The 26,544-nt window shown below is 33.1% G+C and overlaps 9 protein-coding genes and 1 non-coding gene across 11 annotated transcripts; 6 read left to right on the forward strand and 4 right to left on the reverse strand.

The window, feature by feature from the left end:
- The first annotated feature begins 270 nt into the window (after positions 1 to 270).
- LOC107364625 (putative RNA-binding protein EIF1AD) lies at positions 271 to 1,351 on the forward strand. Its single transcript, XM_015932052.3, has 4 exons — positions 271 to 557; positions 631 to 739; positions 815 to 923; positions 1,011 to 1,351. Exons 1-4 carry the CDS (start codon positions 471 to 473, stop codon positions 1,192 to 1,194), a joined length of 489 nt encoding a protein of 162 aa, XP_015787538.1. The 5' UTR covers positions 271 to 470; the 3' UTR covers positions 1,195 to 1,351.
- A 135-nt stretch (positions 1,352 to 1,486) lies between these two features.
- On the reverse strand, positions 1,487 to 2,812 carry LOC107364624 (glutathione S-transferase omega-1-like). The gene is made up of 4 exons (XM_015932051.3): positions 2,592 to 2,812; positions 2,412 to 2,520; positions 1,963 to 2,315; positions 1,487 to 1,886 (listed from the first exon to the last, which is right to left on the reverse strand). Exons 1-4 carry the CDS (start codon positions 2,626 to 2,628, stop codon positions 1,651 to 1,653), a joined length of 735 nt encoding a protein of 244 aa, XP_015787537.2. The 5' UTR covers positions 2,629 to 2,812; the 3' UTR covers positions 1,487 to 1,650.
- Positions 2,813 to 3,286: 474 nt separating this feature from the next.
- LOC149094868 (glutathione S-transferase omega-1-like) lies at positions 3,287 to 4,513 on the reverse strand. Its single transcript, XM_089270051.1, has 4 exons — positions 4,406 to 4,513; positions 4,223 to 4,331; positions 3,798 to 4,144; positions 3,287 to 3,692 (listed from the first exon to the last, which is right to left on the reverse strand). The coding sequence occupies exons 1-4, from the start codon at positions 4,440 to 4,442 to the stop codon at positions 3,457 to 3,459; spliced, it is 729 nt and encodes a 242-aa protein (XP_089126177.1). The 5' UTR covers positions 4,443 to 4,513; the 3' UTR covers positions 3,287 to 3,456.
- Positions 4,514 to 4,694: 181 nt separating this feature from the next.
- LOC107364645 (uncharacterized) lies at positions 4,695 to 7,411 on the forward strand. The gene is made up of 2 exons (XM_015932076.3): positions 4,695 to 5,457; positions 5,772 to 7,411. Exons 1-2 carry the CDS (start codon positions 5,401 to 5,403, stop codon positions 7,320 to 7,322), a joined length of 1,608 nt encoding a protein of 535 aa, XP_015787562.2. The 5' UTR covers positions 4,695 to 5,400; the 3' UTR covers positions 7,323 to 7,411.
- A 232-nt stretch (positions 7,412 to 7,643) lies between these two features.
- Positions 7,644 to 10,078, forward strand: LOC107364664 (ABC transporter G family member 20-like). The gene has a single exon (XM_015932092.3). It carries the CDS (start codon positions 7,803 to 7,805, stop codon positions 9,942 to 9,944), a length of 2,142 nt encoding a protein of 713 aa, XP_015787578.2. The 5' UTR covers positions 7,644 to 7,802; the 3' UTR covers positions 9,945 to 10,078.
- Positions 10,079 to 10,644: 566 nt separating this feature from the next.
- On the forward strand, positions 10,645 to 10,718 carry TRNAN-GUU (transfer RNA asparagine (anticodon GUU)). The gene has a single exon. It is a non-coding gene; the product is annotated as a tRNA-Asn (tRNA).
- A 57-nt stretch (positions 10,719 to 10,775) lies between these two features.
- Positions 10,776 to 14,313, reverse strand: LOC107364351 (uncharacterized). 2 transcript variants are annotated; one of them, XR_016200892.1, is made up of 3 exons: positions 13,623 to 14,313; positions 12,597 to 13,534; positions 10,782 to 12,518 (listed from the first exon to the last, which is right to left on the reverse strand). XR_016200892.1 is itself a non-coding variant. In XM_089270075.1 (2 exons), the coding sequence occupies exons 1-2, from the start codon at positions 12,756 to 12,758 to the stop codon at positions 11,175 to 11,177; spliced, it is 1,506 nt and encodes a 501-aa protein (XP_089126201.1). In that variant the 5' UTR covers positions 12,759 to 13,307; the 3' UTR covers positions 10,776 to 11,174. The 2 variants fall into 2 exon arrangements, 1 of the variants encoding a protein (XP_089126201.1); XM_089270075.1 differs by lacking the exon at positions 13,623 to 14,313 and having other exon boundaries at positions 10,776 to 12,518; positions 12,597 to 13,307.
- Positions 14,314 to 14,577: 264 nt separating this feature from the next.
- On the forward strand, positions 14,578 to 16,749 carry LOC107364375 (cytoplasmic dynein 2 intermediate chain 2-like). Its single transcript, XM_015931706.3, has one exon. It carries the CDS (start codon positions 14,766 to 14,768, stop codon positions 16,305 to 16,307), a length of 1,542 nt encoding a protein of 513 aa, XP_015787192.2. The 5' UTR covers positions 14,578 to 14,765; the 3' UTR covers positions 16,308 to 16,749.
- Positions 16,750 to 20,511: 3,762 nt separating this feature from the next.
- LOC107364355 (serine protease 48-like) lies at positions 20,512 to 21,741 on the forward strand. Its single transcript, XM_015931689.3, has 4 exons — positions 20,512 to 20,632; positions 20,690 to 20,774; positions 20,855 to 21,267; positions 21,328 to 21,741. Exons 1-4 carry the CDS (start codon positions 20,569 to 20,571, stop codon positions 21,657 to 21,659), a joined length of 894 nt encoding a protein of 297 aa, XP_015787175.2. The 5' UTR covers positions 20,512 to 20,568; the 3' UTR covers positions 21,660 to 21,741.
- A 1,499-nt stretch (positions 21,742 to 23,240) lies between these two features.
- On the reverse strand, positions 23,241 to 26,433 carry LOC107364572 (WD repeat-containing protein 44). The gene has a single exon (XM_015931995.3). It carries the CDS (start codon positions 26,306 to 26,308, stop codon positions 24,311 to 24,313), a length of 1,998 nt encoding a protein of 665 aa, XP_015787481.1. The 5' UTR covers positions 26,309 to 26,433; the 3' UTR covers positions 23,241 to 24,310.
- Between the last annotated feature and the right edge of the window lie 111 nt (positions 26,434 to 26,544).

The raw sequence follows: 26,544 nt of genomic DNA on the forward strand, positions 1-26,544 counted from the left end.
AGAAATCTGTTTTAGAGTTTGAATACACTAAAGCTTGAAAATCCGCTAAATTCAAATTTAATCAGCTTATCCTTTTTTCTTAATTGTGAATTTAAACATTTAAGCTAAACCCGTTTGAACTAAATTAAACTCATTAAATTGTTGTTCTAGACCTTGTTAAAAAAAGAGATTAACAATTTCAAGTATCAGGGCGGGTTAAAGGGATTTATATTTTTTCAATATAAATTCAAGTTGCATGCCTTTCTGATATTGTTTACCATTCCACACATCTTTAGGCTCAAGCCAAGTTGTATTTACTCACTATATTGTGATTTGTCTAGTTCTACTTTACTCTTTAAAACCGTGAATTTATTTAATTGTTACCATCAATTGCTGATCTTCGTGACTCCTGTTGCAATAATTATTGAAAATCTGCTCCACTCATCAATTATTTCAGTTATTTTCTTTGTAATTCATTTGAATGGAGAAGGATGTCTAAGGCTACTAAACGTAAATATGTAACCAAAGAGGTTCTTGAGAACTACTTTATTCCAGAGGAACCAGCTTATATTGTTAAGGTAAGCATCTATTTATTTCTTTATCAGTTTCTTCAAATAATCACATGATTGATTCTTTATCAAAATTAACTAGGTCATTGCTGGTCGAGGAAACAACTTACACGAGGTAGAATCACCTGATGGCGAAAAGTATCTTGCTAGCATGCCAACCAAATTCAGAAAAAATGTTTGGATCAAAAGAGGTAAGATTTTATTGCTATAGCTATAATTTTGTAAAGATTATTATGTGTGTTATTAATAATTTATTTCTGTTTTAGGTGATTTTGTTGTCGTTGAGCCGATAAAAGAAGGAGATAAAGTGAAGGCTGAAATTATCCAAATTCTATTAAAGGACCAAATCAAATACATTAAATCAGAAGGCAAATGGTAAGTAAAATTTTAATTTTGCTGATTGATGTTATTTATATTTGGCTTGGTCCTTTGCTAATAGTTATTATCTTTTTATCATTTCAGGCCTGTGAGATTTGAAGATAAACAAGTGGCTGATGAAACTGAAAACGAGGATGCTTTATTCTTCAACCCAAATCGTAGAAATGACGATTGTAGCAGTGATTCCGACTCTGATTCATCTGGATCATCAGGATCATCCCAACCTTCATCAGAAGAAGAGTCAGATGCTGAATCTTCTGAAAATTGAACTCTCATGTGAATATTGTTTTATATACACTTCCATACATCAATTACTATTTCTTTGCTTCTGTTGCCAAGCCGATACAAATGAACAATTAGTTTCATACATACAATATTTAACTAATCTTGTGCACCAAATATCAATAAATAATTCTTCAATTGAATCCATGATTTAGTTATTTTGCCTTATGAATAAGATTCAATTTTCATGGCAACCTAACAAATTTGCCGGTTTATTTAAAATGTACAGAAACTGAAATTGGTGTGTTCAAGGAATAGATCTCCATTGGATAACATAATTGAGGTAAACTAATTTTAATAAAATTCTGATACATTTATTATAAGAATAGTTATTTCAGGTATTCCATGAGCCCAATGATTAAAAAGTACAAAATTTAGCCTTTTGAGTTGAAATCAGAATCTTAGTTGAAGCAACTGGTTAGTGTTGTTAAATCGAGGATTTCTAGTTTTTGCCAACAAGTCCGTTGTAATAGGTCTCGAAAGTGTCATAATCTGGAGAAACTTTTTTAACAGCTGGATCTTCGTACATGAGTTGCATGTATTTCCCGACTGATGGATACAGGGCTTTCAAAGATTCGACACTATTGATTGTTGGGTGGTTCAACCATCTAGATACTGAAATGGTAGTTTCTAAAAAAGGCCACACCATATAGTCCGAGTATACAGGCTTATCATCAGCTAGCGATAAAATAAAAATATGAAGAAAATGATATCTTTGAGTTGAGCTACCTTTTAACATGAATTTGTTACTTACTCTGAAAGTATTTGGTCTTCTTTTTTTCCAGTAATGATTCAATTTTTATAAACATTTCATTCATTCCCTTAAGTTTATCCTCAAGAGAAAGACTTTTGTCTTTCAAGCACTTATACAAGCAAGGTGTAAACAGAGGAGTGCCGATTTCATTAACAATTAAGGACCCTTTTGCCTTTTCATAAGGATCAGATGGATGAACTGATGGTGGATATACATCATCAAGATAGTTCACGATAATCAAAGATTCTGGAATCATTTTATCTCCGTCTTTAAGGACAGGAACTTTACCATTTGGAAACATTTCAAGAAACCAATCAGGTTTATTGAACAAATCAATTCCGACGAAATTGTATCTTGAAGGTTATAAAAATAGATTAGTATTATGATATAATTTTTGATTACCGATAAAACGTAATTAGTGTAATTAATCTAGATGCTTTAACACTCACTGGATATTTTTTTGAGCCAAAACAAGAAGAACTCGCCTGACAAATGGACATATTATGTTTCCATAAATAGTCAACTTGGACATGTCGACTTCAGGATGTATCTTACTTTCTAAGAAAATGGACAAAAATTAAAACAGGAGAACTGGCAGTTTAATGAAAAACATCCAAAAAGAAACATACCTTTATTGTGATTGCCTGCAAATGCTTCAATACCCATATTCTTAAAGCTGGTCGAAATGTTGAAGTTACAATTAACAATCAAATTATTACAATGTATATTGGCTCGATGACAAAAAAATAACTGAATAACCAAACTTTCAAAAGAAAAAATCTCTTAAACAAATTGATTACTCCAGGTTTATTCAGCTGATTATCAGCTACATCCACATAAGCTTACATTGCAAAGAGTAAGGAGGAAGAGAGAGCGATGGATGAACATAAAATGCTATTTAATATGTATAACAATAGGTGGCGCAAAAGAAAGAGTCTCTTTCTTTTCTCTTTCTTTTTGGAAAGTACAATATTAATTGTTTAAACAATTTTTCAATAATTAAAAGAAAGAGAAAAGAAAGAGACTCTTTCTTTTGCGCCATCTATCCCACTCCGAAAGAAATACCCTTTTATGTTCATCTATCGCAGTCTCTTCTACATTACTCTTTGTTACATTGTTAGCAAAGGGTTAAGAAGGAGAAGAGACTGCGATTAATAAAAATCCGATTTGTTGCCTGATAATTGCACTTGTGGTGCTAGTAGTAAGAGACTTTCTTTTTTTCTTTGTAACTACCAATAATTATCAATTTTTTAAACTGATATAAATTGTTGTAGCACATCCAGCTTGGTGTGTTCAAGGAATGGATCTCCATTGGATAACATAATTGAGGTAAACTAAGTTTAATAAAATTCTGATACATTGATTAAAAGAATAATTATTTCATGTATTCCATGTGCCCGATGATTAAAAAATACTTTTGAGCCTTTTGAGTTAAAATATGAATCTTAGGCAAAGAGTTCAATCAATTGATTAGTGTTGTTAGATCCAGGATTTTTAGTTTTTGGCAATAAATTTGTTGTAATAGGCCTCGAAAGTGTCATAATCTGGAGAAACTTTTTTAACAGCTTGATCTTCGTACATGAGTTGCATGTATTCCCCAACTGATGGATACAGGGCTTTCACAGATTCGACACTATTGATCGTTGGGTGATTCAACCATCTAGATACTGGGATGGTAGTTTCTAAAAAAGGCCACACCATATAGTCCGAGTATACAGGCTTATCATCAGCTAGCGATAAAATAAAAATATAATAAAGAGGGTGATTTAAATGATAAAAATATAAAAATGTTATCTTTGAATTGAGCTCACTTGTAACATGAATTTGTTACTTACTTTGAAAGTATTTAGTCTTCTTTCCTTCAAGTAAGGATTCAATTTTTGCAAACATTTCATTCATTCCCTTGAGTTTATCCTCGAGAGAAAGACTTTTGTCTTTCAAGCACTTGATTGGTGTGAACAGAGGAGCACCGATTTCATCAACAAACAGTGAACCTTTTGCCTTTTCATAAGGATCAGATGGATGAACTGAGGGTGGATATACTTCATCAAGATAGTTCACGATAACCAATGATTCTGGAATCATTTTATCTCCGTCTTTAAGGACAGGAACCTTACCAGTTGGGTACATTTTAAGAAACCAATCAGGCTTATTAACCAAATCAATTCCAACAAAATTGTATCTTGAAGGTTATAAAAATAGATTAGTATTAGCGATGAAACGTAATTAGTGTAATTAATCTAAATGCTTCAATACTCACTGGATATTTTTTTGAGCCAAAACAAGAAGAACTCGCCTGACGAATGGACATATTATATTTCCGTAAATAGTCAACTTGGACATGTCGACTTCAGGATGACTTTTGCTGTCTAAAATGAATCGACAAAAAATTAAACAGAAGAACTGACAAACTAATGAAAAAACATGATAAAATGATACATACCTTTATTGTGATTGCCTGCAAATGCTTCAATACCCATATTCTTAAAGCTGGTCGAAATATTATGCGACAACTAACAAATTCAAGTCACTGTAATTGTTTGAAATCAAAAAAGTAACTGAATAACTAAACTTTCAAACCCAAAAAATCTCTAAATAAAATTGATTACTCCAGGTTTATTCAGCTGATTATCAGCTACATTCACATAAGCTTAGTGAGCTCAGCTCAGACAACCAATCATAAAGGTTCAATTATCATGATTGCTATAGCAACATTGATAGTGTTTGTATTTTTCTCATAGAGAAATTATAACTCGTTTAAGGGAAATAAATTCACCTTAATCATTCCCATTTATTAATAAACATAGCATGCACTGAAAGTAAGAAATGTACGTTAATCAGTGACAATTAATCAACCCACTCATGGGAAATGCCACCAAGTCAATCTTTTAATATGCAAAACCCTCATAAAAAACACAGAAGTATTTGTAATCAGATATAATTTGAGCTGCCGGTTTATTCAAATTCAAATGAGTTGAAATCAAGGTTACAATTAGTTTTGAAAACCTGGACAAATCTACAAGAGACATGGAAAAGAGAAGAATAATCAGCAGCTATTAAATGGCCGATCGACTGTTTTCAAGCCATTATAATTTTGAGTTTAAGGTATCAATGTCTCGAATAGTGACTATTTATGACTATTTGATACAATTAAATTGATTTGCTAGCTAAATTTAATTTAATTTCTCAAATTTAAATTCAATTTAATTGAAATGCAAACGATTACTTCTATTCTACCTTGAAACTACCGCCCAATCAATGATATAACCAACAAGTCTATATATTTATTTACATCAACAGCTATCTGTCTTTTCGTGAATTTTTTTAATACCATATGGTCTAGTAATTTGGGCTATATTTGGATTATTCATAACATTCTGTGTTATATTGTTTAATTTTTATTTTTAAGAGTTTTCTTTTCCATTGTGAATATTTAAAATGTCCAATATCACTGTAGATAACCAAAGTAAACAATTACAGGAAGCTTTTAATGAAGTAAGTATTGAAATGTTTTCATTCGTAATCTAGAACCTATCAACTGAATAGAACTGAATATATAACAGTTTGAATCTGGTTCAATTAGCGTGTAACAAATGGCATTGTTTGTCAACTCGATGAAATTCAGATATCAAAGTAGACTATTTAACCTTATTCGAAGCTAATCCACCTGCTAATCTCTTCGAACTTATATCTCATTGGCTTCATGTTAGACATTGAGCATAGCCTATTGACATACAATGCCTATTGTATATCTGTTTCAATATTTATAATCATAATCTTAATCTTTTCTGTTTATTCTTGTATTACAGATCAGTAATTTACGCTGTAAATTGGACTCCAAGTCTCGTGCATCGGTGATTTTGAGCCAAGATTTGCTAGAATGTAAACGGGAACGTGATGAGTATAAATTGATGTATGATCAAATCAAGGAAAGGTATAATGCATTGAAAAGACGAATCGAAGGCTTAGGAGCAAATTTCATGGGAATCAATGAAGATCCAAACAATTTAACCAGTGCAAGCTTCGCTCAAATTTTGTGTCAACTAAATAAACAAAATAAGATGCTTCTGTATGAGCTGGAAGAAGTGAAGACGAAATTGATTGATGCTGAAGGCGATGTTAGGCTGTTGCGTGGCCAAATAAACTCAATGAAAAGACGACCAGGGCTAACCGGATTACACTCCAATAGCATCAGCAGTAACAGTAGCAACAGCAGTTGTAGCACATCCAGCACCACAAAGGGATCAAGCCAAAAATTTGAATTAAGTGAGAAAGAGGATAAAGATATACTGCAGTCACCTGATGAAGGATCAAATGTACAAAATTTAAAATCATCAGCAGCAGCCATTACTGTTCCAATATCATCAAATGTATTATCAAATAAGGAAAGGAGCGAAAAACATACTTTGGTAACTCAACTGGAAATGATTAAACAACGCAACTGTTTATTAGAGAAAGATATGCAATCCTTATTAGATGAGAAGGAAGAGTTAATCATGATAAGAGATGCGTACAAGGCTAAGGTGGAAAGGCTTAACGGTCGCTTGAACAATTTATTAAGGGAACAATCAGGCGATCCAACAAATGAAAAGAATGACACCAAACCAATTGATATTGATAGTTTGATAAATGAGAATAATTTTCTTCGGGAAAAAATATCTCAACTTGAAGAAGAAAAGAAACGCCTTAAAGCCTTGTGTACAAAATATCGTAATATTTTAGAAAAATCGACACCTTCATCATCGAGTTCAATGTTTTCCTCTTTAAAATCTTCCTCGTCCGATTCTCGATCCAAATTATTGGCTGACCATCAAGCCTTGTCTAATGTAATCTCTTCTAAACAAGTCCAAGCTTTCATTGCTTCCAATAATTTAAACAATCTTCAATTATCTCAGGCTACTCTGGTGCATTTGAAAAGTCTTGTTGTTGCTTTATTTGAATCATTGACGGATAAATCATCTGCTCTTGCACTTCAAAGGAAAAACAATCGACTTTTAGGTGAACGCTTAGAAGAATTGGAAGAGAAAATTAAACAATTAAAAGCTCGAGAAAAGGTTTTTTTCCTGATGAAGGATAATGTTAATACTGAACTTTATAATCCAGAAGATTTAGATGACATAATTGTGCATCGCCCGCGAGATGAATCAAGATTTTCATCATCACTGCCCTCACCTAATCCAAGTGCAGACAGTAATAATAATTTCAACGATAATAATGAAACTGATACAAGCTATAAAGAGTTCAATGAGGATTCCGAAAAGATTGCAGAGAATGATGATGATGAGTTTCAATTACCAAGTAATTTAAAAGCTCTGGTTGATGGAGAGGTACTCAAATTGAAGCAAAATACTGATTCTTGATGAAGTACGCTTAAAATAAAAATATTGTTACCTAATTAAAACTATTTCTTATGAACATATATTGATTAATAAATTAAATTAAACATATACCTGATTTTTTCCAAAAATTACTAATTTATCATTATTTTTCCTTTCAACCGAGGCAATCACAAAATGGAAAAGGATTTAACCTCGAAAATCATTTGTCTAGTTCGATATATTGACAATGAGTAAAGCCGAAAATAATTTATCATGAGTTAGTTGATTTATTTAATTTTCATCTTGACTTTGAATTATTTGACTGTATCAATATAACTGGTAATGACTGTAGTCTCAATGAATCGCTATTTGACTAACAATGCCAGCTAAATAAACAATTTTCATAACCATGAATTGAATAAATTTACATTCAAAGATATCATTTAATATTTGCTAGCCGTGATTGTAATCAAAAGTCCGTGGTTAGAAGTTAAAATCTTTAATCAGATCATAGTACACAAAATGGTACAATCGTTTTCATCGAATAATCAATCTACATTGAAAGTTGATTGTGACAATAATTCAAATAACATTGATCCGTGCTATGTCGATGAAAAGATTTTACAAGAAGGTTTGGTGGCTCGAAATTTGTGTTACGCCATTAAATCGGTTGATATTTTGAATAATGTTGATCTAAATCTTCCTCGAGGACAAATTTATGGTCTATTGGGACCAAGTGGATGTGGCAAGACGACATTACTTCGCTGTTTTATTGGCTCAATTATTCCTCAAGTTGGTGACCTGTTCATCTTTGGCCGTCGTCCATATGAGAGTGAATTGGGTATTCCTGGACCAAATGTTGGTTACATGCCTCAAGAAATTGCTCTTCATTCCAATTTAACGGTTTACGAGAATCTCATGTATTTTGGAATTGTGTACCAAATTCCATTTGGTGATTTAACCAAACGGTGTAATGATCTTATTGAGAAATTTCATTTAGAGCCATTCAAATCGCAATGCGTCCGAACATTGTCTGGTGGTCAAGCACGACGGTTATCATTGCTGGTTGCTTTGCTCAATGAATCTCCTTTAATCATTCTCGATGAACCAACAGTAGGAGTTGATCCTGTCTTGCGGGAAACATGTTGGAATTATTTGGCTAAATTGGCCGAGTTACAAAACTGTACCATTATTGTGTCCACACATTACATTGAAGAGGCACGCAAAGCAAACAGGATTGGCTTTATGAGGAAAGGTAAAATAATTGTTGAAGATGAACCTGGTAGACTAATGAATATCCACTCGACCACCTCGCTTGATCAAGTTTTTTTCAAATTATGCTCTGTAAGACGAAAAAGTACAATCTGTAATCCAAGAGATTTGAAAATATTTCAACAAAGAATGGCCAGAGCCGGTAAAAACATTGCCCTTGGTCAATATCCATCGAAAAGCTGGTTTCCAACCGAAATCAAACCTTCAACCGTTTCAGCTTCAATAAAACAATGGCTTTCACTTTGGTCCAGTTTAACCCTAAACAATATTTTCAATGAATTTAGGGATCCTTTGGTTTTGAGTTTACAATATTCTGTCTCGTGTTGGACCATTTTGCTGTTTTACTTTTGTATCGGTAATCCTCCAACAGGTCTTAAACTGGCCATTGTGAATAATGGTTCATCCTTCATCGATATGGGATCTGCGTTTGTAGACAGTATCAATGGTTCAATGTTTATTAAACAATCCTATGATTCTTTTGATCTGGCAATGGCTGATGCACGTAAAACACCATTTTGGGGTGTACTTTGGATTCCAGAAGATTTCACAGAAACACTCATGTTGGATAAATCGTCACTAAATACAACAATTGAAAAAGTAAGATCAGGACAAATGAAAATATCTGTTGATATGGGAAACAGAATAGTGGCTGGAATGGGTTTAAGAGGTCTTTTCAATGCTTTTATGTCTTTTATGCTTTCAACAATGAAAATGATCGGCTTGGATGAAAAATTGGCGTCATTTCCAATTCAAATTGCTGAACCAATTTATGGTTCTAAAATTTCAAGAGATTACAATGATTTTCGCCGTACAATGTTTCCAGGTTTTGTTATTATTTGTACTCTTACACTGGCCATGGCTATCAGTTCAATTGGATTGATTAATTTACGGACAAGTAAAACATTTGAAAGGTTGCTTGTTGCCGGTGTTTCTAAGGAAACAATGTTAACTGTTCACTTTGTCACTCGTTTGGCCCTTCAAATTCCCTTGATTTTATTCATCATTTGCTTACAATGTACTTTGATTGGTGTTGATTATCCTGATAAAATTATTTGGGCTATCTTTTTGTTCATCATTCAAACAGCAATTGGCATTGTTTGCGGCATTGTATTGTCTGGTTTATCAAGAGAGGTTGTCGCTTCACTTTATGCTGTCTCTGGAATATTTGTCATTCTAACATTTTCTACCGGTGCAATTTGGCCTCTACAATCAATTTCATCCTCATTTAGATGGATTTTTTACTGCATACCAGGAACAGGATCTATTCATGCTTATCGCAGTATGATTTATCGTGGTTGGAACTTGCTTCATCCTAAAATATGGCCTGGAATTTGCATCGATTTTGTATGGATGACGTCCTTAACAATTTTAGGTTTTAAGATATACAATTAAAGGGAAAATAACGTACATTTTCTTTCAACGAAAACTAGACGCGAAAAGATTTGCATTATCAATTTTCGTCAAAGATTATTCAATATGAAAAAGGTTGAAATAAAGCGAAAAAATAAAGATTTTTGATGAAATCATTTTAACCTGAAAACTCAAGATGATTTATGATAATGAAGTCAGAGATTCATTAAGAGGTGAATTGAGGCTGACATTTTCGAGATTTGTTACCTCTGAAATTATTATAATAGTTATGCTTTTGTGTGTCTAACTGGACATAACCCAGCCTAACTCAAACTACCCGAATCTAACTGGACTAAATAAGAGTAATTTTATTGTCCTCCTACAGTAAGCTACAAAAGATTGCACTCATAAATGAATCATTAAATATTTTAAACTAAAAACACAAATTTGTTAGATGAGCAAAGATAGACGCCTCAGTAAGCTTGAAAGGTTAGAATCGTTAACTGGTTAAATGAAAAGCTCGTCAAAAGTTTAACGCAAAAAAAGGTTTGAACCTTAGGCATTTATCCATTGACCTGCAACTTACAGTAACTTGTTGTTAGTAATCTTTAATTTTACCCAAAATTTCAATAAATTCAAGTTGAATTCATCCATTGCAATTCATCAATTGGCTATGAAAACATCGGTGTCAATTTGACGGTCTTTTCAATTTTTTAAAACTTTTTTCCATTCGATGATATAAGCCCTTGTGGCGCAATCGGATAGCGCGTTTGGCTGTTAACCAAAAGGTTGGTGGTTCGAGCCCACCCGAGGGCGGTGTTTATTTTTAATTCACCTGCTTTTCTTCATGGAAACGCCATTTTATCTGTCACTTTTGATCAATTATCAATTCATTGTTTGCTCAAGTGTTCAGCTTACAACTGACAACAAATTGATTGGCATAGGTAACCATTGAACATTTGAATAGTAAGAGTTGTAGATCTTTCAAGTTGAAATTGAATGAAATTCATTACACTTCCAACCTTTGTTAGCATCAACCCTTAAGTTTCCTCCAAACTAATTAACAAATTAATGTGAATTTGTTATTTCACTATTCAATGAATGGATAAACTATTTACAGTAAAGTTGAGAATCAGTATTGCGATCCAAATTGAAATTTTTGTTTAATCAAGAATTAGTGTTTTAATCGAGGTAATTTTTTGAACAATAACGAAACAATTTACCCATTTTCATGCGATGTAAACCTTTCACTGATGAGATGAATGGAAATGTTCAATTCTTATTGGGTCTTTTGAATTTAGTTATGGTTGGTTTGAATTCGATGATTTCATTTCTTTTTAAAATGAATTTTAATTTCATTCTTTGGTAAATCCTGGGAATGAAATTATAAACGCGTTTTCCCAAACAATAAAGTGAGTAACCGAACCAAACGCCAATCGAACCTCCAATGTTGGCTATAAAATATTCAGCTGAATGTACAGCAGTTGTCCGGAGTAGCTTGGTTGGTTGAGAAGAAGGAAAAATCTGTAAATTGTACATTTTCATTCCTGGAGAAACATGTCGACCTGAATTTAAGCTTATTATATCGTAAGCTTCACTGAAACATTCCGTGTAACCACACCAATCCAAGCACTTTTCACTCAACTGTTGAATCAATGGTTGATAGCTTTCTCTTTTATTATAATCAAAGGATAAATAATGATCATCAAACTTGACTATCGGATAATATCTTGGATAATAGTCTGAAATTTCAATGAATTTATCCAATGAACAGTTTAATATGCATTCTTGGATCGATCTCCATGGAAGCTCCGAATAGTCAGTGCAATTGCTTTGATAAGGATCAGGCAAAGATTGAGTTACAGTTTTCTTGTATGAAAGGCTTTGATAAATAAATTGATGGTTAGGAATAATAGATTCCTTAGTCGACTTGTCTGGATGCCAAGGCAAGTCAAACGGAGGATGAATCATGATATCAAACAGGGCATCGCTACTGAATCGAGTCAAATTGAATTGAATCGCCAAGAGACGGATATTGGTGTAACCAGGTAAATTGATTAGGTTTGCCGGAAAAACTGGTGTCGTTTTATTTGGAGATTTGGATGAATACCAAACAAACTCGTAGCAAATCTTTTGAGAGTACATGTAGGTACGAAAGTAAGACTCATCACACTGAACTGAACTCAGGTTGGCAGAGAGAAATGAACATGAAGCCATGATTGAGGATATGCCGGGCAACAATTGAAATAACTCTTGAGTAGTCATTCGACTGTAGACTATCTTTGGACCGTAGGTTAAGTCTTCTAAGACTGCTTGTTGATCACTTAGACTACAGTTGCTTCTGGTTGAACAGACTTTAAGGACAGCAGCTTTTACATCGGGTCGACGGATAAACATTTCGGTTGCATTGAGGGATCCAATGAGATTGAGACAGAATGAAAAATCGGGTGGTGATAGGAATGTTGGATATGCATGGCTGCGAGATTCAATAACTTCATATTTGAAGTATTCGTTGGCTAAATAGCTGATCTGGTAAAACCAGAAAAATATACAAATGATGGTAATAAATGTTTTCAAGACAAGCTTGAAAAAGCATAGACATTTAAGCAATGGATCCTGGTAACACACGGAATAAACAATTAGATTAAACACAGTTACCTAAATGAGTATAAGGTTTAATTATTCAATGCTTACCTTAGGTTCGTTTATTATAGGAATTTGAACGGAAACTGGTTTGATTGAATCAAGTGAGTAAAAATCATACGAAACTGGCTTCCATTGCACATTATTTTTTATCCTATCCTTTGCCTGAGGTGGGACTCTTTTAACAAACAGTTTATTTCGTTGTTTAAACATTTTGTTGATTGCTGGTATTGTAAGTTAACTATTTGTCAAACCTTACCTTTCGATCTTGATTAAAATTCGAGAGTTCAACAGTTCTCTGATCAAATCCTGGATGCCAAGGCTCAACTTGAAATTGTACGATAAATTGGCATTGTAATTACATTTGAGTGTTGGACAGTTTTGCACATTCACCAGCCAATCATTCAGAGGATTAATGATGGTAAATACAATTGTCCATTGTTAATTTAGACTCATTGGAGTATCGATCAAAGCTATAATCAATAAATCTTTCAATATTCAAAATATTATTTGATCTTTATTACAAATAATTATTACTACCTTTGGTTGAAAAGATGAAAAATGATGTAAACTGTTATGACATGTAAGAGTTGGAAAACATTGATAATAATTAGCATGTCAGGACAAGTCAGCGAGATTAAGGCAGAAAAAGTATATTTATTTCAATTGTTACAGGTTAAATTTGTAAAATTTCACGTTAATTGGCACTAAATAAGATGCTTATGCAAAAAAAGATATAAAAAAGGCCAAGTAACCTAATTTTTCTGGTTAAAACTGAAAAATGCCTTTATCAGGTACACTTTTAAAATGATCAGCCACTCCAGCAAGTTTAAAAACTGGTTGGACTCCCGATTTCTTAGGCATCAATATATTGGTTCTTGGTGGAGGTCCATTAAAAATCTGGTAACCATTGGTTGGGTATGAGCCATAAAAGCTTGGTACTTTTTGACTTTCAGGGTGGGATTTCAAACTTTTAGCCCAATCAGTCACTATACGAGTTAAATTAAAACCAGAATCAAATTGTCCATTAGTTAAACTAAAAGATTAATTTATTATAATAATATGTTAAATATTTACCTGGATTGCTATCCAATGAAATGGCTCCAGGAAACCCAAATCCTCGTTTGGATGGTTGAGGCACAAACTGTGAGGCTAGTGAATGAACTGGTGATTGGCCAACAAAGGGTGAAGCTGCTGGTTGACTCAATGAATCATAGTAAATAGACGCTGGCGCTGGTGGTGGAGGAGGCGGTGGAAGGTATTTAGGCCTAGGTTTGAGTAAATTGGCCAGAGCAGCGTAAGCAAGAATTGAAAACATTGAACTTTCTACCGGTATTATTACAGAGAGAATGAAAATGAGACCATTCAAGATGATCAACTGTTTGGCTTCCATTACAATCAATGATTTAGGAAAACAAAAATCAAAATATTAACCTTTGAAAATGAGAAACTTATATCAAATGGTTACATTAAATCCAAATGAGCTCAACCTTTAAAATTTAGATGTTGACTTATTAGAGAATTGGAAGAAATTGATTCAGTTTTACTTTTTAAAATCAAATTGAGTTGACTGATCAGTTGACTTTATCGTTTGCTTCACTGAGGATTTGCGATTCCTTAAATTGCTATAAATAATTTGGATGTCAGTAATAATTAAATCAGTTCTTGATTATCATCATTTGGTTAAAAGGCTATTCATTTGTTTAGAGTAAATGAATTAAAAATGAAAGCTTTTGTTCGTATCTTATTTAAAACTTGAATAATCAAACGTTATGATTAATTTTTGATTGTTATGCTTCGGTAGATACTAATTGAAGAGCTATTTTTTATTTAATGTGATTAAGCTATTAATAGCAATGTTTATTAGATGTGCAATCGGATAACATACAGAAGTGGAAACCAAGTACAATTGATATAGATTTCTAAGAAATGTAATATTTATCCCGTTGGTGCATTTATGATCATTCATATCAATCAACTAATGAAATTAGAAGGAATTCTTGATTTGATAGAAGGAAATTTCACGATGAATAGCACAAAATGACATAAATTATGGCGAGTTTTGATGATTTGATTAGGCATGAGAATTGAAAGTCTATGGCTACTAATGGCAACCAAATGTTTGTTTACGTCTGTTGTCCAAACAAGTGCATGAAATGTTTTATCCAAAAATTGTAATTGAATAATAACTGAATTTAAAACCAAATTAAGTGCAATACAATGGAGTATAATGAAGATGACCAGATTACCAGAAAAAATAACCAATGCCAAACAGACGATATAAAGATGATTGAAGTGTCTACTCAGCAACCCTGTTGTACGAGTTTGTCAACTCAAACACTCCATGATATTTATGGTAAACCAACTTCCTCGATTAATAATCAATCTAAACAACCGACAATTGATTTTACCAGATTAAGTAGATTCCTCCAGCGTTCAACTGCATTGATTCAACACGAGATACGAGAAAGCTGCCAATTTGAACAGTTATCGTCTTCATGGTTAAACTATTGGAATGGAGCAAGTGGGAAAGGAATCCATTGTGAAAGGCGCTTGACTTCAAAAATTTTGGATAGTCTGCTCAGTGGTACTAAATCTGGATCTGGTGATCATCAGTATATCTCAGGCATAACCTGGAATGCTCCACAAACCACCTTAGCTGTTGTCTACAAGGCTAAAATTCACTCGGGCTGGTGTACACATAAAACGTTTCTTCTTCTATGGAATCTTTACTCTCATAAAGGCGATTATGCAAAGCCATTGTACTGTTGTGAGGTTGATAATTGTGTCACCTGTCTAATCGCTCATCCTTACAGGGGTTCATTTTATATTCTTGGCTGTTATAATGGTAGCCTTTTGGTTATTGATACTCGTCTACTTGATACAGCAACAGACTTGTCTGATTTACCCGTTTTTGCTAGCTCTCCTCATCGAGGAGACTTACACCAAGACTCGATTATCGGTATGCACTGGCTTAAATTGGACAATAAAAGACAATGGTTGGAAAATGAAGACTCTTATCTGGTTAGCTTTTCATCAGAAGGATTGATTATTCGTTGGAAATTAGAAAGCAAATCCAAATTGTTAATAGCTTTAGACTTGTATAACATTATATTAACCGATTTACCCAAATCTATGGGTCTAAGAGATACATTGGGTAGTCATTTCAAAGGTGTACCTATTACATCTTTTACATGGGAATCTGAAAGTGATTCTGGTTTTATTATTGGTTGTGAAGCTGGTGGTATTTTTAGGTGTTCACTCAATGGTGGATTAAGGGAAGAAGCACCTGATGACCCACTTCGCCCAACAGATTGGTTACCATTGAAAAATCCAATTGTCATGGCTTATGTGCCTCATCGAGCCATTGTAACTAATGTTGATTTTTCGCCTAATCTGAGAAACATTTTCATTTCAACTGGTAAAGATAATGAACTTCGGGTTTGGGATGTTTTCCAGTCCAAACCCTTATTTGTAGTTCATTGTGATGTGAACATTGTCTCGACTATTTGGTTATTTGCCCGACCAGTTATATTCACTATCCAAGAAGATGGTTTCATATGCATCTATTCAATAACAAATAAAGCAAAGCCTAAATCTATTCATCGATTCAGTCTGGAGGAAAGGAAACCCGCTGAATACATTTGGTCAAATTACTTGGCAAGAGATGATCAATTGGCCATTTATGATCAAGATAATGCAATTCATCTTTACTCAGTCAATTTAAACAGTGAAACAATCAGAGACAATGAAAATAATTGAATTGAAAACAATCAAAATAAAACTCGAATAAAATTGATTTGCAAAATTTTGTTGCAATGGTTTCATTCATAAATATTTCAATTATTAAGTTGACGTCTGGATTCATCTTTATTAGTTGATTTTATTTTAACTTAGTCTTGGTATAGTTGCCTTTCTTTGCAGACGATTTTTCAACTTAGCCACAATGCCATGTCAATTAAATGTCAAATCGTCCATATTTTATCAGACGATTCCAGAGAATTTTCCAACTTATTGACGTAAAACGTGATTATTTTTCTCGAATAAAATCATATTTAGATGGGAATACCCGCAATTGCGCTAAAATTAGTCTGAAATATCTTCATCAATTTGATTAAAAAGGTTAACCCTAATCACTGTCAATGTCGAGCATCAAAAATAGATGAAAAACAAAAGAAACTGAAGAAACTGTCAAAACGATCATTTGCATCTTGAATTTAATTTAGTATAAAAGGCGATGTAATTGACCAGATTAAATCATATCCAAGATTAATCTGTTGATAAACACTTGATTGAATTAATTTTGCAAAAAAAAACTCATTGAAAATGAGATTCTTATGAAGCAAAATGATATCCCCATTGAATTGGCGCCCTTAATCCGCACTGAACCTGTTGCTGAATCTCACATGTGCGCCATCAACAAGAAGACTCGAGGTGATGCTTGTTCAGGTGATTCAGGTGGACCAATTATGCATCATGGAGACAATGGTCGATGGTATCTGATGGGAGTTGTCTCAGGTTCATGGACTGAATGTGGTCAAGACAAGGATACCTCTGGTCTTTACACTCGAACCCTTTACTACAAGGATGTTATCAAATCAATCGCTCCAAACGCTTGTTGGCAAGACTTGTAATGAACATTTAACAATTGTTCATTTATTCAATCCTTCATAATAAAGATAATTAAAATTAATTAATTTGAATTAAAAAAAGGTGCAACTTATTATTCCCCTTTTAACTAGTCTCTGTTTAACCATTCAATAGAAAATTTAATCTATCGATAAAGTACCTTCCGATTGACCATCGAAGGAAGCATCGGAAAAATTAGCTCGGACCAAAAATCTATTTCCACAACTTATATAAAAATACATGGAGTAGATTAATTTTCAACTTTCGATTCGATTTTTCAATATTGTCGTTCAGAGCAATTTTTTAACGCTCAAAAAGTATCATTCTGAAGATGAATCTAGCCCATGAAGAATGCGAATTTTATCTAACCTGTTCGGAGAAAAGATTGGACGTTAACTTTGATGTGGCAAATCGAAGTAGCCGTTAAAATATTGAGAATATTTCAACAGTTTTTTGTAGATTTGTGAATAAGAGAATGAAAAATGTCTGGTGAAAATTTGAAATTTCTTGACAGAAGATTCAGTTAGTTATCGAACATGGAACAGCGCAGATCAAGAAAATGTTTTTTGATTTTATATTTCTTTGCATCACTGAGCGCATTGAAAATGTACCTGATGCGGTCAGGTTTCGTGAAAAAACCGAAATTTGGAAAGAAAATGATGTTTAAAGTAGCAATAAGTGAATATGGTCATTCACAGGTTAATGGTTAAAATGGTCGAATTGGAAAGGCCAAAAATAGGTCTAAGCTATTTGATAAACCATATTTCTGCCGTCAAATGAAAAATTTTGTCTCAAAAGAGATCTATTCTGAGTAAAACGGTAAAATGTCATGAATTGTAAACGCGAATGTTTGACAGATGAATTGATCTAAAAATTTTATATTTGTCTACATATTAGCTCATTTACAGCCTCGCAAAGTTGTCGTCCAATCTTTTTTCCGAACAGGTTAGTTAGCTTTTAAACAGAGGGATTAATAGTTCATTGGAACTTAGAATGTAAATTAAAATTGAAATAGTTGCTTTAAACTTTTGTTACTAATGTTGATTTTTCACCTAATCTGAGAAACATTTTCATTTCAACTGGTAAAGATAATGAACTTCGAGTTTGGGATGTTTTCCAGTCGAAACCCTTTTTTGTGGTTCATTGTGATGTGAATATTGTCTCGACTATTTGGTTATTTGCCCGACCAGTTATATTCACTATCCAAGAAGATGGTTTTATATGTATCTATTCAATAACAAATAAAGCAAAGCCTAAATCTATTCATCGATTCAGTCTGAAGGAAAGGAAACCCGCTCAATACATTTGGTCAAATTACTTGGCAAGAGATGATCAATTGGCCATTTCTGATCAAGATCATGCTATACATTTTTAAATGACTATACATCTGTATGACTATGACATATTTAAATAATGCAATACATCAGTCAATTATAACAGTGAAACAATCATGCACAATGAAAATAATTAAAATAAAACTCGAATGAATTTACTAAATATTGCAATTAGCAATTTTTATTTAACCTAAACAAATATTATACTTGTATTTGGTTGTTACTAAAAAAGAAATAAATAACACAGTTGTCATATTAATGCACAAATCGATAAAAATGGGCAAAAAGGGTAAAAATTAATTTCTTTCAAATTTAAACTATGTTAGCATGTAGGGACAAAAAAACTGGGTCCATTCGCGCAATTTGAAGATTTATCTGATCGTAAGTTCTCTAGAAAATCGAGTTCGAAGTTAAAACTTGCAAAGCGTTTTGTGCAATTATTGAAGAAGATTTTTTCGTGAAACTCATTTATCTGATGTATCTTTTGATGAACAACCAGGAAATGTATTCATTTTGAGAAATAGAATTTTTCTTTTTCTGTAAAACAGATCAAGTTCGATTTTAAGTTAAACCGATAACATTCTGTGACCTTACGAGTTAGAGAACTGAAAGCTATTATTCGTCGATAAAAATTGTTGGTGAACATCAACACTTATTCAATTTATCGACAGGTCTTTAAATTTTAGCGATAGACCCAAAAACTTTGAGCCTCATTATTTCGGGAACGGCACAACCTACAATCATCATTCTTGACCAAACATTAGATTCCATTATGGGCTATAATATATTGAAATATTAAATCATTCGAGAGACTAAAAAAGTTACAGCATTTCATTACTTATGTCGCCAGATTTGAGACTTGATTTGTAAAGCTAAACACAAATCTTGTGTGCTAGAAGAATCTTCATATATCTTCAGAATCTTACATTAATGTGGCAACTGTATTAATTGTTTCTTTTTAGCACCTTGTTACCAACCAATATATTTCAATGTATTGAGTCAAATTATCTAATTTTTATGTCAAAATTGTGGCTGAATGGTTAGTATCGAAACAGATATCATAAGATATCATTCACACTGCATGTAAACAATGATTGGACTTTCTCCACGAAAAATAGTCATAACTTTCCCGGAATTTAGGCTCATGAGAAATTTGTGGAAACAGGTTAAAGGTTATAGCACATAATATTGAAATAACATGATTGGTTAAAGAATGGTAATTGTGACTACTACTCTCAAAATATGTAGGCACATAATATTTAAGGCTATTGGATAAAATCAAGAGAACTGTCGATAAATTGAAAAAAGTATTCAATTGCTGGTGTTCAACAACCATTTCAATTACCAAAAAATATAAATTTCAGATCTTTAACTAATGAAAGCGCTCGAAAGGCCAGGTTTAGCCAAACTTAATTATAGTACAGAAACACTGCGTGAGTACAATGAGTACTGAGATTAAGGTAAGCATCTGAGCTGCCAATCAAAAAATAATGTTAACTTGTTGATTAAATGTCAAACTGTCCATATTTTACCAGACGATTCAAGGTTTCAATTGATTTGCAAAATTTTGTTTTAATCGTTTCATTCATGAATCATTCAATTATTAACATCAAGTTGCCATCTGGGATTTATCTTTATTAGTTGATTCTAACTTAATTTCATTATGATATAGTTGAGTTTCTTGTCACATAATTTTCCAACTTTAGCCACAATGTTGATTAAATGTCAAATCGTCCAACTTATTGACGCAAAAAGGCATTGTTTTTCTGTAATAAAATTCAGATTTAGATGAAAATGCTCTCAATGAGGCTAAAATTAGTCTGGAATATTATATCATCGTCACTTTGATTAAAAAGGTTAACCCCAATTAATGTCAATGTCGAGCATCAAAAATAGATGAAAAACAAAAGAAACTGAAGAAACTGTCGAAACGATCATTTGCACCTTTAATTTAATTTAGTATAAAAGGCGATGTAATTGATCAGATTAAATCATATCCAAGATTAATCTGTTGATAAACACTTGATTGAATTAATTTTGCAAAAAAAAACTCATTGAAAATGAGATTCTTTATGTTGACCACTCTTTTGCTCGTTGCCGCAATCAATGTAACCATTGCATGTGGTAAGTACTAGAAGATGATTATTCGCATTCACAATATTAATTCATATCTCTCCCCAGAATGTGGTATGGAAGGCTCCTCCGGTCGAATCTACAAAGGAACAAAGGTTCGAGCCAATAAGTATCCTTGGTTAGCTCATATCAGGTGAGTGGTTTCGACTCAAAGACTTGATTTGTTTTGACTCAGTTTAGCTTTTCTAAATGACTTAATATTCAATAATTTAGGAGCTTCGCTGATCGAGACGATAACTCCTTTGGTCAATGTGGAGGTTCATTGATTGATGACACCCACGTCGCTACCGCTGCTCACTGTGTTGTCACTAAGGATGGACAACGTTACAAACCAGAAAACATCGATGTCTTCCTTGGTCGAGTTAAAGCTTTCAGTGACTTCTCCTACCCACATAAAGTTTCAAAAGTTTGGTTTGATCCTAAGTACGATTCAAGTAACTTATCCAATGATTTCGCCATTTTGACCCTTTCCAAGCCAGTTAAATTTACCCAAACAATCGCACCAGTTTGTTTACCAAACAATGAAAGCGATTTGACTAAACTCACCGTCTCTGGTTGGGGACTCACATCAGCTAATGCTAAGTCCAGTGATGATCTTTTGGAAGTTGAAGTTGACTTCATGGACAGTAAGTAAATTACATGATAGTGAATTCAATCGATAAACTTTACTCTTCTTTTATTATCAGAGGAAGAATGCAATGATGCCAAGAAAACCATTATTATGAAGCAAAATGATATCCCCATTGAATTGGCGCCCTTAATCCGCACTGAACCTGTTGCTGAATCTCACATGTGCGCCATCAACAAGAAGACTCGAGGTGATGCTTGTTCAGGTGATTCAGGTGGACCAATTATGCATCATGGAGACAATGGACGATGGTATCTGATGGGAGTTGTTTCAGGTTCATGGACTGAATGTGGTCAAGACAAGGATACCTCTGGTCTTTACACTCGAACCCTTTACTACAAGGATGTTATTAAATCAATCGCTCCAAACGCTTGTTGGCAAGACTTGTAATGATGAACATTTATCGATTGTTCAATTATTCAATCCTTCATAATAAAGATAATTAAAATTAATTAATTTAAATTTAAAAAAATTTGCAACTTATTATTCCCCTTGCAACTAGTCTCTATTTAACCATTCAATAGAAAATTTAATCTATCGATAAAGTACTTTCCGATTGACCATCGAAGGTAGCATCAGAAAAATGTGCTTGAGCAAAATATCTGAACGACTATTCAAAAGTATTAGATGAAGTTTCAACTTTTAATTCCATCTTTTAAAATTTTCGTTCAGAGAAATGTTTAAATTCCATAAATGATTTCAGCCCTTTCAGAAAGTCTTTCAGTTCGCAACTCTCAACTCGAAAGTCAGAGTTTTAACTCTAGCAAAAAACCATAACATCAACAAACAAATAAAATAATTTTTTCCCCTTCTAAATTGCTTTATAATACGGGTGAATGGTTTACCTCCACCCTGTTAGAACATAGTTTTCTCATGAACCTGAATTCTTAGAAGGTTCAACCTATTTTTGTCCCTGTATTCAAATCATTCCCATCAATTGGGTTTAAAAATTTATTTTAGAAACCTTTCCGTTAACCACAATTTGCCGCAGAAATTTGTTGCATTCCCTTTATATATTGAATAACTCTCATAACCGTTAGATTCTGACAGTAAATTACTTCGTAATTAATATCAAGAGTTTGACCTAAAAATAAAATCAAAGAAACAAAAAAATTGTTATTAAGTAAATATCTTAAATGATAAGCTTTTAGCAAAATATATCACACATGCTATTAATAATAAAGTTGATAACTATGAGCCAATTAACTAGGCACAAATTATGCGAAGAGCATATGATTAGCTTAGTAATAATTTGGATAAATGATAAGAATAGATTGGTTCCAGCTTTATTCATGGTAGTGAAGAAATTTCAACATGAGATTCTTCAACTTGGAACAAATGTTTCACTTGATTCGCTTGTAATAATTCAACCCTGAACATAATTTTTATCCCTATTTAGATTACCTTTGGTTATTTATTATATCTGGCACTGGCATCATTAAAAGCATTAACAACAGTATTTCAATGATGATTGCAACAACATTTAAATTGAAATAACCTTAAATTGTTTGGTAAAACTGTTTTCTTTTGATTCTTGTTTACTTGATTGTTTCTGGATTATTAACATTGTATGAATCGATTCTACAGTTAATCAAATAGGATTGTAAAAGTTGCGAGCGTTTTTCAAGTGATTTTATAAAAGCAATCCTTAAATCATTAAGCTTTCGTAATGATCAGGTGAGTAAATTGCCCTTGATAATGTTATCTCTTGGCTCAGTATTTCTGAGTAAACCCTGAAGATGAGACAAATTCTTATGAACTCAATTGTCACCATTAAAGGTTTATTTGGTTTATAACACGTTTATAACGGAAAATAAAAAGGTTAACTGTCCTTGTCATTAATAAAAATAGACCATTTTTCATTATGAAAATGCTTCATTTATCAAGTTGATTATCGGCTTGATATTGGGTTTGGATGAAATGGATATGATAGACGATGTTTTCAATTAATTTGGTTGTTTTTGTTCAATGTTTAACATTAATAAGATTCATTTAGTTAATATAAAGTATTTATATTTTTGATGATTTTTAGGTGTAAACGATTATCTTGGAGGATTACTGACAATGAGGAAAAGGTTTGCAGTAATAATATAATCTACAAATATAAATAGAAGATAATTTTTTGCTGTGATTTTTTGATGGATTGAAAATTATTGGAAATAGCCAAAAAACAATTGTTGACTTGTTGACCAGACCTGAGCAAGAGTTGAGAGGACAAATTAACATTGGAAGATTTTTTTGTTTTGTTTTCATTAAAAGAAACAAATTTTGACTGTGACCAAAAGGAAACAAATATGTGTATATGTTTAAACACAATTGATGCGAATCCGTCACAATTTTTTGTAGATCACTTTGTCTTTATGAGAACATCTCTTGTCAAATGGTGAATGGAAAGAGTTGATTGATGATTGGTGCTTCTTTCACTTTGCGTTTTCATGGTGATGAGTGTTGATGGATCCATTTCTGAAAAGAAATTTTGTTTTACAACAAGACAGTATTAAAGGTAAAAGAATTGCAAAAACTGAAGAGGAAGGCTTTCAAATGATAACAATTTTTCTCATCTTCATCTTTTGTTGGGAGGTTTGGGAATCTAAAAAAAATATTGGTCAGAAAACAACATTTTGTGCTGATGTATATTGTTACTCGAATCTTTTTTTTTCTCCTGTTTCTTAGTCTTTTCCATCTGATTAAGAATAATCTAAAAAATGTTTTTATAAATGGATAAAGATGAATGATAAATGAATAAGAATTAGATTGACTGTTGTGATACAAAGAATAGGCTAGTGAAGGAAAGATAAAAAGAAGGTAAATGTTTAAAGTAATCACAAAATCCTTCTGTTACTGTAATTGGTGGAGTCGTTTCTCATGATTTCATGGCGTGAAAGACGGAAGAGTGCTAATAATGGTGACTCTTGATCATTGATCTGATTAATTTTTGAAGTCTTGATTTCTTTGATTGATTTCTTCATCTCAGTTTTTCTCGCCTGTCTTTGAAATATCAATTTGTCTTTTTAGACGTGTTTTATGACGCTTGCTTGTCTTCATCGAGAAAACAGTTTTATACTTCCACTGAAATCGGCAATAGCAATAACATATTTAGCCTTGTCATCAAGATACGATGGATTTGGAGCGAATGTTGCTGATGTAACAATGGCTGGTTGATTTTTCGTTGGTTGACCAGATCCAGCACTATTTGATGATAACCCAACCTGTTGAGCTTGATTACTTGGTGGTAAAATTCGTACACATTCCCATTGAGCATTCCTGTCTCTTCGTTGTCCACTTGTTGTCTCCTCACGGGTTCTCCAAATGTAGAAGGAAGAATTTTCACTACCACAAACAATATATTTATTATCTGATGAGACTGAGGCTCTTATTTGACTTGAATAATTGACACATCCTTTGTATTTACACTCTAATGTCAAATCTCGTAAATCGTACAAACGAATACGAGAGTCGTTGGTTGTTACTAAAATCTTTCTTTCTGCCACACCTTCAATTCCAGTTACTTTGTTACTATTTCGCTTCTTTTTTCTTTCTGATGTGTCCACTGCGCTAAACATATTTTTACCTCCACTGACGTGAATCTGTGTTGAGTACTTTAGTTGATCCATTGAATAGAATATTACTCGACCATCATATGTACCAATAACAGCAAACTTTCCATTCTCAACAAAAGCTGATGCCGTTATTAGACCGTGGGGTGGTGTTGTTTCTTGATTTGATTTGTTAGATTTTTGACTCGATGCAGTAGGAGCCATAACTTCGTTAAAAAGAGTTAACTTTTTATCTGGGATATTCCAAAGACGAAGTATTCCATCAAGTGATCCGCTGAGAAAATAACGATCGTCTCGAGGGTGAAAATTGATGGTGGTGACGAAGTCCTTGTGACAAAACGTACACAAACATTCAACCCTAGTAATATGCCAAAGTTTGACAGTTTTATCCATGGATGAGGATAGGAGAAAATTATTTTTCGACCAAGATATATCGAGAACATCAGCAGTGTGACCACGATAAGCACTAAATAACAGTAAAGGTTCCTCTTCAGATAAACTATTGTCTTCTTGCGGTAAATTGTTTCGAGTAGTTGATTTTGATTCATTAGAGGTGTGCGTGCTGAGATTTTGAACATTCTCTGAGCTACTACTGTTTGTACTATTATTTCTTGAGTTATTCATAGATCTTTCTTTGGTCGAATTAAGTGAAATTTGTTGACTTGAGGCTTTGCTTCTAGCTTGAGTAAAATATTTCCACGATTTATGGCTGCAATAAACTCTTAAAAGTTGATCTTGACCAGCAACAGCTAATAATTGACCACAAGAGCTCCATTTCATACACCAGATTGCACCTCTACAGTCATTCAATTCTTGAATTAATCTTAAACCTTCAAAATCAGCAGCATCCTTTTTCCTATTAGTTTTCAACTTGATTGTTGGATACAATAGATCATGAGGGTCAAGATTCAAAATTCGTGGATCGATTGACACTGAGTCCCTGTTATATTTATTATCACCACTAGTCCCAGAACCCTTCCCTTCAGTATCACCACTGTTCCATCCACTGCCTCCTCGAACGCCTTTGACACCTTTTATAAACCCATGGCCAAATTTACCTAATTTTTTCACACCATTTTTGAATGCACTTGTCTTTAAAGTTGACCAAGATTCATAACCTTCTTCCGTCGTAGTCCCTTCACTTGTCTGCGGCTGAGGCTCATCTTCATCACTCTGGTAATCATTTGCAAGCTTAGAAAGATGAGGGTTAAGAGGATTAATACATTTAGGCAAGATATCATCAGCCTCACTTAATGGTCGGCATTCACCCGTGTCCTTGTTAAGCAAAGTAATCTGCTCAAGAATCTTAGTCTCCTCATCTATTGGATCTTGATTTGTTTGCTTCTGACTAAGCTGTTGCTGTTGTAAATCACTACAATTATCATTACTCTCAGCAAGACCAGAAGATGTTTCAATATCCCAATCATCAGCTGTTGGTGCATCGAAAAACTTCTCATCCGATGAGTCACTAGAAGAATCCATAGTGAGTACTGTAAAAACAAGACAAAATATAAAGATTAATAACACAACACAATTGTTTCACTAAAATCAAATGAAGAAAAATATTGAGAATAACAACCAACAACTGATTTTCAGAGATGCTCCAGTTACCGTAGTTACTTCATTCCTCATAACTCGCTCATTTTTGCTTACGGTTTTCATTTGAGAAGCGCGCAAATTTTAAAGATTAAAAGGATTTAATTGAACGAAATTTCGTT

The sequence above is a fragment of the Tetranychus urticae genome, chromosome 1 (assembly GCF_039701765.1).
Source record: "Tetranychus urticae isolate SD_2017Ah chromosome 1, NJAU_TeUrti_SD_1.0, whole genome shotgun sequence".
In the NCBI taxonomy this organism is placed as follows: domain Eukaryota; kingdom Metazoa; phylum Arthropoda; class Arachnida; order Trombidiformes; family Tetranychidae; genus Tetranychus; species Tetranychus urticae.

Coding starts and splice junctions, on each gene's coding strand:
- LOC107364625 (XM_015932052.3), top strand. CDS start 471: ATGTCTAAGGCTACTAAACGTAAATATGTAACCAAAGAGGTTCTTGAG. Junction 558..630: donor AACCAGCTTATATTGTTAAG/GTAAGCATCTAT, acceptor AAAATTAACTAG/GTCATTGCTGGTCGAGGAAA. Junction 740..814: donor AAATGTTTGGATCAAAAGAG/GTAAGATTTTAT, acceptor TTTCTGTTTTAG/GTGATTTTGTTGTCGTTGAG.
- LOC107364624 (XM_015932051.3), bottom strand. CDS start 2,628: ATGGGTATTGAAGCATTTGCAGGCAATCACAATAAAG. Junction 2,316..2,411: donor TTGGCTCAAAAAAATATCCA/GTGAGTGTTAAA, acceptor ATAACCTTCAAG/ATACAATTTCGTCGGAATTG. Junction 1,887..1,962: donor GAAGACCAAATACTTTCAGA/GTAAGTAACAAA, acceptor TTTTATCGCTAG/CTGATGATAAGCCTGTATAC.
- LOC149094868 (XM_089270051.1), bottom strand. CDS start 4,442: ATGGGTATTGAAGCATTTGCAGGCAATCACAATAAAG. Junction 4,145..4,222: donor TTGGCTCAAAAAAATATCCA/GTGAGTATTGAA, acceptor ATAACCTTCAAG/ATACAATTTTGTTGGAATTG. Junction 3,693..3,797: donor GAAGACTAAATACTTTCAAA/GTAAGTAACAAA, acceptor TTTTATCGCTAG/CTGATGATAAGCCTGTATAC.
- LOC107364645 (XM_015932076.3), top strand. CDS start 5,401: ATGTCCAATATCACTGTAGATAACCAAAGTAAACAATTACAGGAAGCT. Junction 5,458..5,771: donor TACAGGAAGCTTTTAATGAA/GTAAGTATTGAA, acceptor CTTGTATTACAG/ATCAGTAATTTACGCTGTAA.
- LOC107364664 (XM_015932092.3), top strand. CDS start 7,803: ATGGTACAATCGTTTTCATCGAATAATCAATCTACATTGAAAGTTGAT.
- LOC107364351 (XM_089270075.1), bottom strand. CDS start 12,758: ATGTTTAAACAACGAAATAAACTGTTTGTTAAAAGAGTCCCACCTCAG. Junction 12,519..12,596: donor CTATAATAAACGAACCTAAG/GTAAGCATTGAA, acceptor GTGTGTTACCAG/GATCCATTGCTTAAATGTCT.
- LOC107364375 (XM_015931706.3), top strand. CDS start 14,766: ATGGAGTATAATGAAGATGACCAGATTACCAGAAAAAATAACCAATGC.
- LOC107364355 (XM_015931689.3), top strand. CDS start 20,569: ATGAGATTCTTTATGTTGACCACTCTTTTGCTCGTTGCCGCAATCAAT. Junction 20,633..20,689: donor CAATGTAACCATTGCATGTG/GTAAGTACTAGA, acceptor ATCTCTCCCCAG/AATGTGGTATGGAAGGCTCC. Junction 21,268..21,327: donor TGAAGTTGACTTCATGGACA/GTAAGTAAATTA, acceptor TTTTATTATCAG/AGGAAGAATGCAATGATGCC.
- LOC107364572 (XM_015931995.3), bottom strand. CDS start 26,308: ATGGATTCTTCTAGTGACTCATCGGATGAGAAGTTTTTCGATGCACCA.